Genomic DNA, 20,935 nt, shown 5'->3' on the forward strand with positions numbered 1-20,935 from the left:
CAGAAATACCAGGCAGTAAGCTACAAGAAGCACTTCACCATTAACGAATAAGTTCTAGTCGTGAGCTCCAGTATGCATTAATCACCTTGGGAACTTCTTATTAGTTTGAGATTGATATAAGCCCATCTATGTGAGCCGAGAAAAATTGCATATGCCGACGATATTTCACGTCGTCATTGCGGGGTATTGGGATAAGTTTTCAATTAGCAATAATCGCGTCTCGGATAAACCTCATTGACTACGATATCGCCTCTGCGCAAAGATGTTGTGTTCTGCATTGACTAAGTTTAAGTAATACATTGTGCGCTGTGTACAATTAACTAGTGCATTTTGTAATAATTTAGGCTAGTTTGGGTTCCAACAGAAGAATTTCATTGTACTTTTTGTACAAATCGCATATTTTTATATGTATTAGTGTGAGTTTGAGGGTTAAATAATTCTTAAAAAGCAGTAATTTGAAGAGAAATAAGAATCAACCCTCAAATTTCCATACGTCTGCCCTAATGAGTATTCATGAGGTAAACATGGCACAGTACGTTACGGACGAGAGAGGTGCGTATAAAATATCTTCGTTTTGCATTATTTAAGGGATGGAAACACCAAATAAAGTAGAAACAACGATAAAGTGGTTGATTTTCTGCAAAATGTTCAAAGGGAGTTCTCCATACTGAAAATAAGACACGTTTTTACACCATTACAATCAAGTGCTTTCACAAATGCCTCGTACAGTCTTACTTATCATAGAATCATATGAACTGTAGGACTTATACTTACATGTGGGCTAGTTCCGCGAGTGTGCTTAAAGAGCCTTTTCGTGTGCACAACACATATATAAGTTTTACAAACCAAACGACGTCCAGCAAAAGAATAATATATACTACTAAGGCATGCCTATTTAGAACCTATTCGAAAGTGCAATCGCCAATCGCAATCTGAACACATTCTTTCTCTACTTAATTGTTAACTTATAAGTTATAGTCATACTAACCTAAAAACTGAATTTGAGTTTTGACACAGCTTAGCTATGTTCTTTTTCTATGTTCTTTTAAAGGGTGTACAGGCCTTCGGGCTACAGGAATTTGGTTAATTTTTGTACATCCTGATCCGCTTTGTGTTAACATACTTTGTTGTTTGTATACTGTTCTTGTGATTGGATCAAATATATAATGAAATGAATGAAAAAGACCTTCAGTTAAGGTGGCTGACCTACAGTAACTCGGCCAAGACCCCTCAATCTTTTCCAAAATCAGCTAATGGACTGTACCTAAGTGAGAGCAGTGAGCTGCATCACTTCTTCTGTTCATACCATAGTATTATTTGCCATAATCCCCACTCTGTGTCTGAACATACTTAAGCTAAACAATGTTATTGCCCTCGATAATCTCACATTAATTTATATATACTAGTTGAACATTGATCTCTTCCCCATGCAGTTCTTGCCCTACATTCTATGTAACTAACACCTGTATTCACTGTCATAATACAAGTAATGCATACTACCTGCATTTAACTTGTTTTATATCCTTGTTCATAAGAAGACTAAAATTCTGTTCCATTACCTATGTATTTGAAAATCCGTAAACCTTCAGTTATTTCTTCCAGACGTCAACTTCAAATATACTTCAAAAGTGTAACCTGTTTTCTTCGTGGTTGGTGAGGGGGTAGGGTTATGCGTAGTAATGTCTCACTTTTGTTTACTTTCATTTCTCTCATTTTGGGAGTGATCTACTTGTCAAGCCCACAAGGTTTTTCAGTTCACAACAAGACTTAATTGTACTGTACCCTTCATGTTTCATCTGTACTGTATTTGTGTATTGTGTGAAAAATGAAATATAAAATGAACTGATCTGACCTAAAGGAACAACTAACAGTCTAACACCTGGGATTATTTTAATAGCCTCACTTCGGAGATTGTTCCAACCAAAGTACAGACACACATGTTTACAAGCTCGCATATAAACAATGGACTGTAAGTGTAGGGTTACCAAACAGGATTTCACGAGACATGCCATGTTGATGTTGTGTTAGAGTCCAGGCATTGTCTAGGTGGATTGATCAAATTGAAAAATTGTTTGGAATTTTGTGAAGTTTCGAAAAAGAAGTTAAAACTTAAATGAAAGTGGTAGAGCAAAAAATCACAAGCGAGGTAAAAGTCATTTGTTCTCATCTTACATCAATTGACATGCACTTTTAAATGAACAATGCTGAGTATCATTTTCACTCGTACCCTGCCAAATCCATGTGAGAGGAGAGGGTATCCCCTCACTGAGACCATACCAGGTCATTACAACTTGTCCCCCTACCTTCAGATAACATATGGTTACCCTGTGCATGTGTTCAAATAAAGGTTTGGAAGCCTCTCACATGTATCAATATGTGTAGTCTTGTAATGCATATGAAATTTACGATTTAGGGCAGTACAACATTCTTGTATTTAGTTGTTAAGTTATATACTCACAGTGAAATACAGGTCTTTTTAAGTTCTTTCAACCTCCCTACAGGTTACATCTTTGAGGGATGGGGGGAGGTGTTGGTAATTAATGTTTTTCCTGCTGCAAAGGACAAATGAATTAGGCATGACATTTCTCAGAATAATTGACAGATATAAATACATGTCTGCTAAAGATGTTTGCAATGACCATTCTGCATACATGTGGGTTGTAAAAATCTTTTAATGTTATGAATGTTATCACTGGTGCGTTGTGTTTTGGTCATAACTCAACCAGAAAGTCCAACTGAGTCATGCATTGGCACGTAACCTGACATAGTCAATTGGATCAAGCCAGTTTTGCCAGATCTAGTAAAAACCAGCCACAGTAAGCACATGTATGTATTTTAGTTCCTCCTGCAAGCAGGAACTCGCGAAGAAGCCTCAATGGCTTATCAAACCTGCAAGCTGACTGCAGGCAGTCTCTTAGATTCATATTTAACGTCCATGGTTATGAATTGTCAATTGTCAACAACTCTGTAACTGGACCACATACATTAATCTTGGAGTGACTTGAACTGGGGACATATCACAATGATGAAAAATATGTGGGTAACACAGTGTTACAGGATGCTCTAGTCATTCAGAAAATAAACTCTTCAAATTAAATCGACTATGTACATTTTCAAGGCATGTTTGTATTAAATTCTACAATGTGACATTCACCCGGGCATTTAAAGCAGCCTGTAGTGTAGGCCTATGCTATTAGACCCTCTTATATGACAGTAGCACCTTTTATCCTTGCAATCTGAATATTGACTGACACCATACAGTAGTAATATACACCACTGCAAGTTATATAGGCCTTCCATTCAATGAAAGGTACAGTACTTTACCAAACAACATCACCGTCTTGAAACACTGTTATCTTGCAGGCACTTTCATTCCTGCTACCCAAAGACCTGATGGAAGTTGGCGCAAAGAACGAAGGGTCAAAGCTGGATACATCCCACAAGATGAGGTTCCCATGTAAGTTTGTACTGCGGTACTTGAACCAGTATTGACAGCACTGTCTTTCTTGGAAGGTTGCTCTTTTAGAGTGGCTACAAAGTGAGCATCAGGAACCAGTTGATGGTACTGAAATTCATGGAAAGACTATACTTACTCGTACAGCTTTTGTCACTATAGCAACATTAGAAGAAAAAAAAGGTTGTCCCAAAGCTATATGTAACTATGTATCCTAGAAATGGTAATTCCAAACCACCGGAAAATATTCTCAATGTGTCAGACTAAAAAGAACCATGGACAATTTAACTTAATGTAACAAGTTTGTTGGTTGTGATATATAGTCCCTTTAAAGTAAAAACCATTGATGTTTGAACAGAAATTCTCTCAGTTGTTTTCAAACTTCAAGTGTGTACTTGTTGTGTTTAAAAAGAATTCCTATAAAAAGAGAGCTGATCTGTGAGAAACAGGCTGGACCTATTGCACCCTGAACATCTCTCAGTGCCTGAAAGCACTACGTATTACTGACATTTCACTGTTTCAGATGTTGCTGTAAGTTGTTTGCCATATTTTGGATGTTAAGATACAAAGTTTGGGAATTATGAGTAGATAGAGTAGCATCATCAATGGCTGTAGAGCCGAGATGTCTTTGTTCAGCTTTGAAATTTGCTAGCGGAAGATAATATCCTTACAAATATTGCTTTCTTAAGAAACCTTGATATCAAAACAAAAATGACAGCAACATTTTGACAAATTTCAGTCACATCTGGAAAACAAAGGAACAGCTTTTTATAGTAAAGCTGTTAAACAAAATGCTCCACAATAACATCAAAGGCAACACACTGTGATAGAACTGCTGAAGTAGTGGAGGATTATATATCTGACAAAGCAAAGCCACCTGGAACAGTCATGCCTAGAGTATGTAAGTGTTCATATATTAATATAGATATAAACATATATCAACAAGGGATGGTGTTGCAATTTTCATCTAGCAATGTGAGGTATTATTGTATTCCATTTTGAGTTCAACAGTGCCTATTTTCCAGAATATACGTACCAGAACCAACTTAATTATCGGAAGTCTATCAAGTGGAAATGTGCATGCCTTGATGCCCTTCATTCATGGTTCTTGTTTTTCTTTTCAACATCAGATATGAGAGCAAAGGTAAGCAATGGATGAATAGCAAACCAGCTCTACCACCCGGGGTACACTTAGATACCAAACAGAAGGAAAAACAAGCATCTCAAAACATATCCAAAGCCTCAAAGAAGAACGAAAAGAGGAAACAGAAGAAGAAGGAGAAGAGAGATACGGAAGACAACGCGAGTGGGAATGTCGACGACCTCTCTAGTCAAATGCAAGAGGCGGACATCAACAGCGAAGGAACTACCAGCAGCTTACAGAAACGACTGAAAAACGTCAGGAAAAAGCTGAAACAAATAGCAGAATTGCAGGCCAAGGTAGATTCGGGCGAAGTCATTCCTGCCCAAGAACAAAAGGACAAATTAGCACGAAAGGCGGCATTTGAGGAGGAACTGAGAGAATTAGAGGCAAAAGAAGAAAGAAATGAATGACACCAATGAAGCACCAATGGGTGATCTCTGCTGTGGAGAATTCTATTGCAATCGTAGCGATACTCGGCAGTATTCAGTGTACCTGGGTTTGTTATTCAAATCCACCGTAGAGACTAGATAGGTATATCACGGGGAGAATGAAGAAATGACAGTATGAGAAAGATAACACGTGGTACTTCCAGTTAAGCAGTTTCTTCCATTGTTTCCACACCATTGACATGGTGACGTGGTAGGTGCATGGAAGTATTACATGCACAGTATACCTCTAGGAACTGTCGTCAACAGGTGGTTGCCCAAGATTGATGGTCGAAATAGAGGAAATGTTGTACTATTTTTAATTGTTGTTAAAGGTTGTTCGAAGGGGCTTACTTTTTCATCCTGTCTTCCTGGTTTCACAATATCATAATCTGACGGAACTCTTTGGGTTGAGGAGGATGGTAGGAGATGGTGGATGACGGATATGAGTAGCAGATTATCATAATATTAAGTAAAATATTGTAATATTCAAATAAAGTCACCACTTCTGTCAAGATTGCCATAGTGATCTTTCCTGAATGAAAGTATCATCTCTTGTGAAACTCAAACTAATAAATTTTGGTTGGATTTGGATTGGCTCAACTCATTCAGCAACTAGTCACTGTTACATCTCTTTGACCATTCCTTGGTAAAAGGGAAGAGTTCAAGAGTGTAAAGTTTAGTCAACATTTTCCATAACAAAGAAAATTTTAGACTGAATGTAACAGTCCTACATGTTTTTATACTCAAATCTGAAAACACTGCAATCATTAAAGACTCGCCCCCAACCGCGCTCTGAAAAAGTTAACTTTCCGTTGCTTGCAAGTGAAGTTTTCTGCTTGTCGCTACAAAATGCAGACAGTAATGAAACGTGATACCTTGTTATCTTTAGCTGGACCTGAGATGTACATGGCTGTATCGTTTGTACACTGTGCTGTGGGTATTGACCGCAGCTGTATGTACTGACTGTACACTAGTGTCTAATTACCTAAGGTAGCTAGCTGTGTGCGTATTTTCTGGGATCAATAGTGGTGTCTCGCACTTCTGTTACACCTCATTTGAAACTAGGTCAGATTACAGGCATTAGACGTTTCTTTTTGCGCGAGTCTTCACACCCTTTAATGGAATCTGTGGAGACTGAGTGTTGAAATTTGCCTGGAGAGGACAATCATGGATAACCGGAAGAAATAGAGCCTGTGTAATAATTTAATGTTTCATAAGACTCATAAGAAATTTTGAATTAAAATACCCATTAACACAAATTTTAGCCTTCAATTCAGGTCCTATGTTGCAATGGGAGTTTCCTGAAAAATAAAGATCATCTCATCAAGATAATCCTTATGGCATCCTACATTTGGAGAGTTTTAATCTTCCCACGTACATAAATGTAAATTCATGGATATGTCTGATGACAGATTGCATTATTCCAAGTAAGCACTTAGTTAATTGAACAGAAATAGCAGGGTTATATACAAATGCTAGTTTGCTTGTTCATGAGGTTGGGGAGAGGGGGTGGGGAGAGGGGGGTGGGTAGGGTAGGGTAATGAGGTTAGACAACTCAGTGTGATTAACAGCCTTGAAATATCCCTCTGGATTAGATCTTTATCAAAACTTGGATAACCGTTATGCAGGTACTTGAATTGTGTATGGGCAGCTAACACAGATGCAGTGCTTTATGATATGCACATTATCTAGGTACTTGAATCTGTGTATGGTACGTCAGTTAACACAATTGCAGTAATTTATGATATGCATGTTATCTACTGTAGGTACTTGAGTCTGTGAATTGTGTATCGTCAGTTAACACAGATACAGTGCTTCATGGTCTGCAAGTTATCTAGGTACTTGAATCTGTGAATTGTGTGCACGTTCCAAAATAGTGTTCAGAAATGATACTGCACTAGACATACCATTGCTGTGATCATGGGTCTAATTCAACCGTGCAAGAGAATTGGGGCTGAGAACAGGGTTGCCAGAGTTTCTGTGCTGCAATCGGCCAACTATTACACCATATATATAATTATTTTGACATTTCAACCTGTATATGTGGGGTTGGAGTTGTGTGCGTTTACAATTCATTGCAATAAGGGGAAGGGGGGGGGGGGAGTCTCTGATATGAACATACACAGGTGTAGACCAATTTGCATCAGGCCAATGACAAATTTGTCATTTTGGGTGTTTAAAAACACCAAACTGGCAATGGTAGCTGACCATGCAGACTTGTGAAACAATTTTTATATTTCCTTACTCAGAAACTAGATTTCTTGTTTGACTTTTGAAATGAGAGAGACATACAAGGAAGGCAGATAATACACAAGAGAGGTTCCAATCCATCGGGTTTTATTCTGTTACTCTAAGAATTAAAAATAAAGCTAAGAAACAATTAATGACCAGAAATGTTTTAATATATTTCCAGATGACATGCAATGCATACTTTCTTGTATGAAGGTTTCTTATTTCTTATGTTACTGGTTACCTCCAGAAGATCTACACAACCTTGAATCATTCACAATCCTTCATGACTGTCCCTTGAAAAGCATGCTGTGTTTGTGATGTCAATTTTATTTTGCCATCTCTTCCTCACAACATTACTTGCTAACCTTAATTAAAAAGTACTTCTTAATAGTTGGCTAAAACAGATCTCAACTCATACACTTTTTCCGCCTGCATGTTGAATATACCATATCTATCGCTTTCTAAAATGACATACTTAAAATGCTCCATCTCCAAATGGTGGAAAATTTAAAAAAAATTGAATCTAACTTGTTCCACTTCTTAATTGAAATTTTTTTTTTACGGTAAACCAGTTTCATGGATTCACCTTACTAGCAATGTTAATTTTTTTTAAATAAATCAAATTATATAGGCAGTCTCTTACCTCTGATACATCAACATTGGTTAAGGTTACTAAAGTGACACAAAAACCATAAATTTGCTTAATAAACCACAAAGAGTCAATACCTTACTACACATTAAATATAGCATTCTCTTTTGCCGGTAATATCTACTGACATGATAATACTCATGATATTGTGCCTAGAATTGCAAACACAAACACTCATCATGACATCGATAGAGCAAGGCAGTCTACACAGAATTTGTGGTACCATCTAGCCGTTTGGATCCCTTTTTCCTGTTTGGCCAACCGAACCAACCAAGAATAAGTGTAGTATAAGTTTGCAGTTGATGAAACCATGCTGTGGTACATCATTTCTTCAAATAAACATCAAAGAGCAAGTACTCGGGTGAATCCATTCACGTCTAGTTATTTATTTTATGTCCGCCCACAACCCTTTGTGTAGGTATTAATCATATTTGAAACCAAATTCAGAGTATACTATCCTTTATCTCATATTCTGGAAGGGTCCCCTCACATATTCCCAGGCTCCCTTATTGACCCCATGCTCTGGGGGTGGGGGGCTGCGGCTCCTCCCCGAACCCCCTCTCCTCAGGCCTGACTGCCACACTGTCTGAGATTATGGCTACATTATCCGTAGCATGGATATAACACAAAGAGAATGCAGGTTGAATTTAAGAATGGCATTGGAAACATGACTGCCAGTTATATAAATGTATTGAAGACGGCATTGGAAGCAGATCATTTCTAGTGATATAAATGTATTGAAGACTTCTGTAATGCTCTCCTTGATTATCCTCTTGTACTTGATGCAAACAGCCCTCCCTTGTAAGCATAATGGTATCTCCTTCAAACAATTCTTGCAGTGACCGAGCTTTGATTATCCTCTTATACTTGATGCAAACAGCCTTCCCTTGTAAGCATAATGGTATCCACATAAAACAATTCTTGCAGTGACCAAGCTTTGATAATCCTCTTATACTTGATGCAAACAGCCTTCCCTTGTAAGCATAATGGTATCTCCATAAAACAATTCTTGCAGTGACCAAGCTTTGATAATCCTCTTATACTTGATGCAAACAGCCTTCCCTTGTAAGCATAATGGTATCTCCATAAAACAATTCTTGCAGTGACCAAGCTTTGATAATCCTCTTATACTTGATGCAAACAGCCTTCCCTTGTAAGCATAATGGTATCTCCATAAAACAATTCTTGCAGTGACCAAGCTTTGATAATCCTCTTATACTTGATGCAAACAGCCTTCCCTTGTAAACATAATGGTACCTCCTGAAAACATTTCTAGCAGTGACCAAGGAAAGCGTTGGAGAGAGATTGCCCTATACATGTGTGATGATGGGTGGAACATATCTGCACCACTCTTCCCTTGTAAACATAATGGTACCTCCTTAAAACAGTTCTATCAGTGACCAAGCAAAGCATTGGAGAGAGATTGCCCATATATGTGTGATGATGGGTGGAACACATCTGCACCACTCTTCCCTTGTCAGCATAATGGTACCTCCTGAAAACATTTCTAGCAGTGACCAAGGAAAGCGTTGGAGAGATATTGCCCTATATATGTGTGATGATGGGTGGAACACATCTGCACCACTCTTCCCTTGTTAGCATAATGGTACCTCCTGAAAACAATTCTAGCACCACTCTTCCCTGTGACTTTTCCCCTTTTCTTGATTACAAAAGTACTAATGGTCTGTTGTCATAATCACCCTCAAACTGACTATATTTACTTTTTACAATTTCCGATTACATTTGTACAGGGCTGAGTCACCATTTATATGAAGGCTGTCACGTGACAGTCTTTAACACAACCTTTGTCAACCGGTATCTGCGAAAGAAAAAGATAAACATTACAGCAGGTTCTTGCCAAGTATCACTAATTTCTTAGAATTTCATGAATTCTATTCGAGTATCACTCCCAAGTAAAATAATTTACTGAACAAATCAAGAAACTCTTCCAGGACTATTCAGCACAACAAAGGCTTATTAAACGAGTAACTAGTGGAAGCTTAGAATAATTTTTGTCACTAAAGACAAATTTTTATGTACAAATATTTAATCAAACACATTCAGAAGTAAAATTGGCAATATCCAAGCCTTTATAAGTTTTCCTTCATGCTGTGAAAGTAAACTTGTCTAGTCCAGTAAATGACATCCAAATGTTGTGGGAATTAGTATTGACTCTTGTCCAAAATGTACCACAGCCAATGACAGACCAAGGTTTACAATCAAGGACAGTATATCCTGGATTTGTAGACCAATTTTACAGTTTTGACAAGTATTTGAGTTGTATTTTGCATTTGCAACTCGCACTTTCAAGTTAGCTGTAACACCACCACGAGTTGATAAAATTCACTTCATCTTAATGTCGAGTTGAATCGTTACCAGTGCGGATTTTCCTGGCTTGAGTCGTTGACCCTGGTGAATGCCTTACCTCTATGGGGGGGAGACATTCATGAATTTGTTGGAGTCACTTTACTTTTGAAATTTAGTGGCTTTAGTCGCCATGGCTCATCAATGATCACAACGGAAAAACTAAAAGTCATACTTGAAAGTCGATATACATCCTTTGGCATTGAATAGTTTACACCTACACTTGCAAAAAGGCTGAGGTGCTGACACAGGTAAATTGTAAACCAATTAGATGTGACCAATCAGGTAGATGTGATAGTTTAAAAATAAAAACAGCTGAGGAATGCTATGCACATCCAATTTACCCCTCCCACACCCCACCCACACCACCTGCCCAAAATCCTTGATCAATAATTCCAAAAGATATCTTATTGAACTTGGTTGGAACTACCAAATAAAACGGGGCATTTTTTTAACACAAATCCACCAGGATGCTCACGTAAGGTAACAAGAAGAGGATATGTCCTTAGAAATCCTTGACGTATGTTAAACCACTGTAAAAGCCATGTTTAACAATAATTTACCTTTGTAAGCATATTCCAGTGCACTGGCAATAGTCTGCATGTCTGATTCCAGACTCTTTGACCAATTTTCAACATCACCTAGTTCCTGAAAGAAAGAAAGAAAAAAAGAACATAAACCCTGATATTAATGACATTGCAGTCACTGTTTATCTACTGGTTTACCATATCTTCCTAATCATGCTTACATATAATACTGTGATTGATCAAGTCAGGATATATTTCTAGACTGCTCACCAAATGAAACTTGTGAAAAATGGGACTCTCCAAATGCTAAAAAAACAGAATGCAAAAATGCATTGTGGTTTCGATGATGTAACATGAGCAGTTTTCTTCATGAATCTGACGTAATGTTTAGTGAGGGTGTACATGTTTACAAGGGTTTCACGATTTGACCTCTGATGACCCCAAATGACGTCCACCAAACTAGAGCACCAATGGTGCAGAAGCTCATACCTTTTCGAGCTTAAAAATGTAGGGCCCACTAAACTTTATGGCCCACCAAATTTCAGGCCATTTTTCAGATTCCACCAATTTTGGGCCCATGAGGGATAACCCCCCCCCCCCCTCCTTTAGCAGAATCCTGGCCAGCTTTCTAGTCACTTCGCCCAACAACCATTTCGCCCAACTGCCATTTCGCCCAACCAGCCTGGTCATTTCGCCCAACCAGCCTGGTCATTTCGCCCAACCAGCATGGTCATTTCGCCCAACCATCATAGTCATTTCGCCCAACCAGCATGGTCATTTCGCCCAACCTTGTTGGTCATTTCGCCCAACCTTATTTTTACTAATATTCAGTCAGAATAATATTACTTTTTCTATTCCACTAGTTCAATTTGATTTATTTTGGGTTAGGTTACTTCGTAATAGGTAAATAAAAAAGTGAGGTCCGCTCGATATCGATCGGAGTCTGAGCAGTTATTTTGGGTATAATGGGAGGATTACACTAGTTTAGGCGTTTACGCATACAGTGGAAGTTATATTATTATACAAACACAGGGGAATCGGTCTTCATAAAAACCTATCAGACCTTACCCCTAAATCACTGATCCATCCTACTGACTAACAATTCTCGAACGTTTCCTTATTAAATTGAAAAAAAAAATATAAAATGGAATTACTATATTTAATCAATGTAACCACTTTATCAATGTAACCACATATGTAATCACATTTAACCACGACTTCAAGTTTCCTTAATACTCGGTTCGTATCCCGTAACGTTAACAATTCCCGACCGTTTACTATATCAAACCTATCAAACCTAACCCCTAAAACACTGATCCATCCTCAAGATTCCTTAATATTCGGTTCGTATTTAGTAACGTTAAAAATTCATGAACGTTTCCTTACTAAAGTTATACAAAGTAAAGGACTTCAAGTTTCCTTAATATTCCTTAATATTCGAACGTTTACTATCAAACCTAACCCCTAACACACTGATCAATCCTCAAGTTTCCTTAATATTCGGTTCGTATCCTGTAACGTTAAAATTTCCCGAACGTTTCCTTACTAAAGTTATACAAAGTAAAGGACTTTTTATACAAAGTAAAGTTATACAAAGTAAAGTTATACAAAGTAAAGTAAAGGACAAAGTAAAGTTTCCTTAATATTCCTTAATATTCGAACGTTTACTATCAAACCTAACACACTGATCAATCCTCAAGTTTCCTTAATATTCGGTTCGTATCCTGTAACGTTAACAATTCCCGAACGTTTCCTTTTGAAATATCATATTTAATCAAGGTTGGGCGAAATGACCAGACTGGTTGGGCGAAATGACCAGGCTGGTTGGGCGAAATGACCAGGCTGGTTGGGCGAAATGGCAGTTGGGCGAAATGGTTGTTGGGCGAAGTGTCCTGCTTCCCCTGGCCACACCACTGGCTATAATTCCTATTTTCCCCCTTTGAATCCTATTTTACCCACTCTCTCAAACAATACCACTGACCTACCCTATTAAACTTTCTCCCCTCTACCTGAGCAGACCTGAAGCACTCCTTGCCAAAATTGTGGCTGGCTGCCTACAATACCTCAGGCTCAAAGACTTCTAAGAATCGGCAAGTGCTGATTGGCTATAGGGCTCTCATGCTTACAGTTCGACAGTTAATAACAACTCCCAGTCCTGCTATAATTCCACTAACAGCCTCTGCAGAGCTTAACCACAAACACTGCAGAGACTGGGAGACAAATTAAAGGAGCTTTGGCAAAAGGTGAAGGCTCAGATTTTCTTAAACAATGGGGATTAATTGTAATTAATTAACTATTGACCAAAAATTATTAGGCATCACCTAATTCATACACAATCCAACAATCATCAGTTCAACTTTGAAAATGATCCATCAAAATCTTGAGGAGATTGAGATATTTGAAAATATTACAAAAAATGACCCCCGATGACCCCCTAAATGACATTTGACCTCAATTTTCCGAACAACCCTCGTAACTCTCATCCCGAGGAACGTTGTGACCAAGTTTCATTATAACTGGCCATACACTGTACGAACAGGAGCAATTTGAAAATATAGGGCCGCGGCCCGGGCCACAAAAGACCCCTAGTTGATCTTTGATCTCAAATTCATGAACACCCTGAAGGTAAAACTTCCATAGTACTATCGTGACAAACCCTCAACATTGTACCATGGAATCTGTAGGAGAAGAAGCATTTTGCGTATTTCCACAAAATGGCCCATTACGGCCCACATGTGACCTTTGACACCAAATTTCGGACCATCTCTGATGGCCCTATACCCAATGGTCCTTGTGTCCAAGTTTCATGAAATTCCATCAAACACTGTGCGAGTGGGAGTGGTTTTACCAATTGTTGACGGATAGAGTGATAGAGTGATAGGATGATAGAGTGATAGACGCCGCACTTTAACAATAGCTCACACCAGCATGCTGGTATGAGCTAAAAAAATAGGCTTCTTCAACTCAATATGATAAATTCTACACACTACATTTAGAGCCAAGCTTTCAGTATAGAGATATCGCGATTATAAGGTTTTCACAATTTGACCCCTGGTGACCCCAAATGACCTTTTCCCTCCATCAAAAACAGTAGGCTTCTTGTACTCAATGTGGTATTTCTACACACTAAATACGAGATTGGTCTGACCTTCCCTTCTTGAGATATCGTGTTTACAAGCTGGGCGTCACTCACACACACACCCATAAACACATACGCCATCATGAATGCAAAGGTTACGATTATCATCGAAACCAAAAATCAAAAGAGGGTGCTGTTTTACCAGTCCTCTCTGGTTCTGCTAAAATTGACAAGCTGTTGCTATGAGAGATGTATACTACCAGAATCATCAACAGTAGTATGGCAGTACCATAAGCTGATCACTAGAAGTATGTATATTTCTAAGTTTGCCCGTAATTAGTGAAATAGAGCTCTAATGAAACATGTGTCTAAAGTTTCAAGTCAAACTAACAGTTTTGCGCAACTTAACATGTCTTCTAAAACATGCTTTTTTATTCAGAGAAACAAAATATGGAACCTATCAGTAGTAAATCAAATGCAATGCAGAGATAATCAAGAACTGAAGAAAAAAAAAATTAACCTTTCAGATAATGAGTCATAGGATTTTAGAATTGATACCATTCGATGTCTTAACTATTATTTAGTTTTTTTTTTCTGGGGTGAACCCCCAGACTCCCCTGCATGGAAGCAGGCTTCACTGAAACCCAAGACTACCCACTCCCTACCCGGCCCTCCTTTATGATGTCATGGATCCCCATAAAGCCCTTTGTGGTTCATGTAACTTTGGGTTTTATCTCTATAAGCCTTCGTTCTATCTTAAATTTACGTCCCTGTACAATTAGTGGATATTTTGATAATGTTGATTCCATTATGCTGCTGCAAAATAGAATTACAGTTTTCAAGAATATGCAGCACATTGTGATGTGGATGCTGTCATTATGAAATATGTTCTTTTTAAAAATTGATTTTTTCCTTTTGATAGGCATGTACTTTATTACTCTCATTGAAATGAAATACATTGAATACTGAACATCATATATTTGCATCAGAATATAATCTGAAGTTATCAGAATATAGAAAGTGTTTTTAAAACCAGATTATCTTCCTTTTCGGATACATAAACTGCAATAGTTATGGCATTTACTCGGCCATATGCAGATACCTTGTATCAGCCCAGTGACCAGTGCAGACCAATGTAGACGATCTGATGCTATTTTATTTTTCAAGCAATAGCCCTCATCCAACACACTTAAAGTCATCCTTTTGTGGTGGGAATCAAATGACAAATTCTGCCAGAGTCATGTTCCCCTCTGATGTCCATATATATCAAATGTCATTTCATTTCAACTTTTTGTAGTTTGCTTTATAGCAAGAGAAAGATGATGCTAAAACTAACTATACAACAATGAGGTACAGTAAAGACAAAGCACGGAAAATCTAAGAGAGCAGAGACCTGTAGGGAAGCTGATCCATCTTTAAGAAACAAAACAGCCAAATGTTAGCAGCAAGAATAAAGGTAAAGTGATGTGAAAGCTGCCAACCTTGAGAGCTTGATTGAAGTTTTCAATCAGCTGTAACCACTGTATACTCTGTTTGGCAAAGAGAGCTGCATTAGCTTGTAGCTGCTTTGCTTCTGCATCCAACTTCTTTTCATTGTTGTAGGCTATCGCCACTCTGTAGGAGAAAAAATATCACAAAACGATTTAAAAACACTGATTTAGTTTTTACTTATTGGTATATAGTGATATTCTTATCTGAAAACAGCTGCAACTATATGATAATTTTTGAAAATTAGTGAATTAAGAGCGAATGTAGAGTGAAATTTGAATGAATTTAGAGGGAGTTAAGTTCAGTTAACAATGAAATTTAGGTTATAGTGAATACACAAATCAATTACCATGGTGTAGATGATTTGAACAGTAATTAATATAACCATAATCATCTAATGCTTCTATTAGTCATCCATGTACTATTATAGTAGCTCACTTGATTTTCACTCTCTTCTCACTCTAACAATAAAGTGTGCTTTCAATATTTCAACAGCAATCTGAATCTCAACAATGATTGGTCATAACCTTAAAATAAAGTCTATCAATTCTGGTGTTCAATTAACATGGTACATTGGTATTACTGGTATCAATGTCCAGTATCCTATATGGTACTATAAAGTAACAATACTAATTATAAGCTTGTACTTTGAAGCTGGGAGCCCTCACTATGAAAGTCTGACATGTCATTGTGCTACTAGGATCTTAAATCTTTTACGTTCTCTTTACATATTTTCAAGGTAGAATGCTAAAAGTGTTACTATTATTATTATTATTATTATTATTAAAGGTGTTGACACTGAAACCAATGTCATCTCAAAGAGGTTCTTTAATTTAAATTCAACATCTTCGAAACCCATTACAGACGATAAACACTGTCATAAGTAAAGAAAAACATAAAGAATTAAAGCATGAAGCTCAATGATGTCATAATATGTAGACTTGATCAAGTCATTAACCTTTTGTGCAAAAACCATTATATTTATGTTTAACTCCTAATCCGTTTGAGGAAGTTATTCATGACAGTTATCTCTATCACTTGACTATTGATAATGCTAGGGGTTTGTGTCTCCTTGGCTGTGGAGGTGGGGGAAGGGGTGGGGAGAAGGGGTGGGGAGAAGGGGTGGGGAGAAGGGGTGGGGAGAGTTGTTCATGACAGTTATCTCTATCACTTGACTATTAATTTAATAATGGTAGGGCTTGTGTCTCCTTGGCTGTGGAGGTGGGACGGAGGGGGTGGGGAGAGTTGTTCATGACAGTTATCTCTATCACTTGACTATTAATTTAATAATGGTAGGGTTTGTGTCTCCTTGGCTGTGGAGGTGGGGAGGGAGTGGGTGAGTGGGAGTTGTTTATGTCACTATCACATAGACAATTAATAATGGTAGGGTTTGTGTTTCTCCTTGGCTGTGGAGGTGGGGAGGGAGGGGTTTGTGGTGGAAGTTGTTCATGACACTATCACATAGACCATTAATGATGGTAGGGTTTGTGTCTCCTTTACAATAATCTCAACAAACAGAACTCAGTGGCATGAGATCTGATTTCACATTGGGAGGGATGCCACTTTCAAGCAACAATATTCTTTTCAAACTCCCAGCTGATCTAGTCCTTCACAGCAAAGAAGGGGAGGGGGGAAGGAAGGGGAAAAATGTTAAGTCATAATTGAAGGGTGTGCTGGTTGTACACCCCCTTTCCAAACTCACACAATATTTTCAATTTTTATTTGCACAACCTAAAGATCTAATTAAGATCTAATTTTAGATCAAATTTATCATCCAAACGGGTCTCAGAAAGCACCAATTGACATCTACATTTTGTCTACAATTTCTTTTCTGGGGAAGGTCCCCCAGAGCCTACTACATGCAAGAAGGACTCATAAAGGACCACACAGGCTACAGTTTTTATGAAATCCTGGATCAGCATTAGGCCTTTCCAGAAAGGTTTATACTACTTATAAACTGAATTGGGAAAAAAATTGTGATTTGTTACCCCCTTCCCCACCCCCAGTCCCACCTTGAAATAATGTGCACACCACTGTTTTAAGCAGCATTAAACAGAGGGAAAGTGATACGATACCTGTTGTTAAGATTTTCAACCAAGGCCTTGGTTACGTTGGATGCAGATATGATAGCTTCTTTTCTTCTTCTTTCTAAAATAGAAAAAAGCTTAGGTTAAAGTAAGTATTAAGGAATTATACAACCAGTTATAAAAGGCATGTTGTTAACCCCCTTATGTTTGGCACTTTTGGCGTTACATGGAGTGAGGCACCATCTTGAGAAGATGCCATCTTGTTTTGTTTAGTGAAGCACGCACGTGCATAAGGAAGATTAAGAAAAAGTATTTAACCAAATTTTCATATGTCATGTATAATAAGCAGATTGTACATTTTCCCAGCTGCATATATTTACTTTCAACCCAGCCTATGGCAACTGAAGCCAGCAGTTCTAATATGACAACAAACAATATCTAAAATTTATCATATTAACATGCCATCTCATGAAACTGTATGAGTGATTGTGTTTATCAACCTGTACTGTAGATGCCAAAAGTATACGTGATTATAAATTTTGACAGTAAGATTTAAGTGTTACTGAATATAGTATTTAGCTTTCTTGTAACTGTACCAACATACCAAAGATTCTCTGGAAGCACATTAAAACCCACAAGTTCTCCTTCCAAGCAGGTACAAATACAGTCCCATGTTATCATAAAAATATGAAAAATTCCACTTAGAATTGATTACAACAAACTGAGACTTACTAGCAAACTTAAAGATGGGCTTCCATTGCACTGATGTAAAATCTGGAGATTGCCCAAAGTGCTCCATGATATGCACATCTGACAATATTAGATACCAAGACAATAGGCCTACTAGTAGGCATCCTATGCTATGCTATGGCTTTTAAGTATGCAAAAAGGAACAGAAAGGAATCGGTAATAAATTATGTCCTCAAAAACGTAATGATCATTGAAGCCTTCTTACTTCTTCTAGTACACCTACTGTAGGTATAATGTACTTGCTCTACCAGTCCCCATTTATAAAGTCGCCTACATTAGACTGTATTTTAGAGAGTGGTAAGAATGAGGATGTCCATAATATTGCAAATGCATAGCTTAAGTTATGAGCCAATATATGTTTGGAATTTCTGTGCTCAAAAGGAAGCAATGGAAACACAGAGAAGACAAAGTTTCAGCTAAATTTGTGCATGAAACTTTACAAATTGAATACTTTCCACATATTCCACATATCTGTATATACAACCATGAAAATAATTTCAAGTCCATGTGAAAATATATTTGTTATAAACAAAAAGGGCAACCAACAACATATTTCATTATGACAGGCTATGAAAGTTATTTAAGATGTCAATGATATATATTCAAACCAAAAAAGACCCAGGTTCAAGGCCAGTATACCTCTGAAACAGTTTGAAGAATTATTAAGTCAGTTGCAAAACAATAATAAGTAATTCAGTGTTTCAAAAATGTAAAGAAGCAATAGAAAATGGTTTGACCCAAGTTGGAATATGTTTGTTTTCTCTCACATGAAAGTTTCTCAGCCTGGATGCCACTGTTATTTATTTCAGAAATGATTACGGCAGTTGATCATAATCTTGTCTGTCATTACCATCAGCAGATGCCTTATCCAGCATGGCATCCCAAACTGCTATGTAATGCATAATGGTCAATCACTATACAAGTACAAATATGCATAGCAGTTTTATAACACACAGTAGTATTTTAATTTTATACAAATTATACAAAACTGCTGCACAGAACTTTGCCTTTTTTGGGATTGTTCCAACATTGGTAATAATTCTGACAACTGGTACAAATAAGGCATATACTTTTAACTTACAATCTTGTACCAGTGTAGATACCATTCAAAATAATTTTCTGACAAAAGGGAGGGGGAACTCCTATGCAGAGCCCTTTTCCTAGACCGCAACAACTTGTCTTCCTGTCTTCCATCACATACAATATGAAAACTGAGTGTAGACATGTATTGGGATGTTATAGTGTTACAAGGACTAGAGTAAAAGTATTGCTAATCTTTGCTAATGAAATATTTTTAAGCAAGCAAAGATTAGTCTATTCTGCATCCTTTAAGAATAGCAATGAATGACTGAAGTACTTTTGTTTCACCATTCAAGTTTGCAACTTTGGAAAATCACTATAGTAGTAATTATGTGAAGAGTACATTGTGCCGAAGGGCCTAGTCTAGCTCCAACACATAAGCTGTTTGTCCTGGACATTATCAGCACATAAAATACTCAAGTTCTTTGCACTACAAAACTTATCAATTGACATACTGGATGCATAGAGTTGCTGTAAAATGTGAGGCCCTGATAACAATACATGTACATAGAGAGTGAGTCTATATGTGGCAAGTGCTCAGATTATGAACAATAAAATATCCTAAAGCTAATGAAAACTTCAACCAAATATATTTGCACGGGGAACGCCTTGCCAATAGAAAAAATATGCACGAATTTTATTTGATTCATTGAAATTGCATGGACAGAAAAGTCTGACACAATTTGTTTGCGAAAGGCATATAGGCCTAGGCTAAGTACTTTACAAATTACAGTCTGGGATATGTAGGCATATGAATGATAGCATGATCACAATTACTTGAAACTTTTAGGTGGGATTTGTGCACATGTATGCTCCCAACATGATATAATTTATCAAGGCCTAGACTATCACGCAGTTAGGACTATGGCGCATTTAGTGCGAGTGTAAGGTGGGCCAAGCCAAGTCTAGCCTACGCCGTAGTAGTATAACCATGCAAATATACATAACGATGAGTGTAACTAAGCATACATATGATTATATACTATAGCCTACAGGCCATAATAGCCGCTAATGTAACCTTGTATGTCTCTCCTTGCTGCCTGTTTGGCTTGATGTTCTCTGACAAGTGATGATAACATTTTGTGTGTATGGTCACGAAAGAATGTTACACGGCACTGAATGAGACCTCAGGTTTCACTTTGCTCGGGTTGAATCAAAGGAGTTGTCTCTGGATGATGTTTTGGAATTCTAAGTAGTTGGTACAGTAATACAGGAATCGGATTTGCGAAAAAGCGGCACAGCAAAAGTCATGGAACGCCAAATTAACTTGGTAATCGCAGAGGAACCACCTGTTAGTCTGGGAGCCTGTCCCATATGATTTCACCCCATTTAGCCCAGAAGGTTTGACCCCTTAAAGTTACTAAGACCATCTAGGTCATTCGCAAACAAATTGTCAGCTCAACCCCAGTGGTCGGGTTCGGACCCCAGACCCCTGAAAAAGACCCCCCCCCCCGGACGGGTTAATTTCACCCCATCTAGCCCATGGACCAAACTTTGTCAGAAGGAAGTAGTATGGCTGTACATTACAAAAAAGGCAAAACTGACAAAATTCCCAGTCGGGAAGGGGTTGTCAGAGTCAGACCCCCCACTAAGTCACCCCCAGTCGGGTTGATTTCACCCCATCTAGCCCATGGACCAAACTTTTGCAATACCAAACTTTGTCAAAAGGTAGTAGTATGGATGTACATTACAAAAAGTGTAAAACTGACAAAA

General features: G+C 37.8%; 2 protein-coding genes and 1 non-coding gene across 3 annotated transcripts; 1 reads left to right on the forward strand and 2 right to left on the reverse strand.

The window, feature by feature from the left end:
* The first annotated feature begins 104 nt into the window (after positions 1-104).
* Positions 105-9,740, forward strand: LOC139958917 (partner of Y14 and mago-like). Its single transcript, XM_071956362.1, has 3 exons — positions 105-552; positions 3,364-3,457; positions 4,585-9,740. Exons 1-3 carry the CDS (start codon positions 504-506, stop codon positions 5,006-5,008), a joined length of 567 nt encoding a protein of 188 aa, XP_071812463.1. The 5' UTR covers positions 105-503; the 3' UTR covers positions 5,009-9,740.
* On the reverse strand, positions 122-264 carry LOC139959205 (U4 spliceosomal RNA). Its single transcript, XR_011789984.1, has one exon. It is a non-coding gene; the product is annotated as a U4 spliceosomal RNA (small nuclear RNA).
* LOC139958918 (biogenesis of lysosome-related organelles complex 1 subunit 1-like) lies at positions 7,347-20,455 on the reverse strand. Its single transcript, XM_071956363.1, has 5 exons — positions 20,241-20,455; positions 17,441-17,513; positions 15,359-15,491; positions 10,835-10,919; positions 7,347-9,726 (listed from the first exon to the last, which is right to left on the reverse strand). Exons 1-5 carry the CDS (start codon positions 20,299-20,301, stop codon positions 9,716-9,718), a joined length of 363 nt encoding a protein of 120 aa, XP_071812464.1. The 5' UTR covers positions 20,302-20,455; the 3' UTR covers positions 7,347-9,715.
* Between the last annotated feature and the right edge of the window lie 480 nt (positions 20,456-20,935).

This window comes from Apostichopus japonicus, chromosome 18, assembly GCF_037975245.1.
Source record: "Apostichopus japonicus isolate 1M-3 chromosome 18, ASM3797524v1, whole genome shotgun sequence".
Taxonomy (NCBI): Eukaryota; Metazoa; Echinodermata; class Holothuroidea; order Aspidochirotida; family Stichopodidae; genus Apostichopus; species Apostichopus japonicus.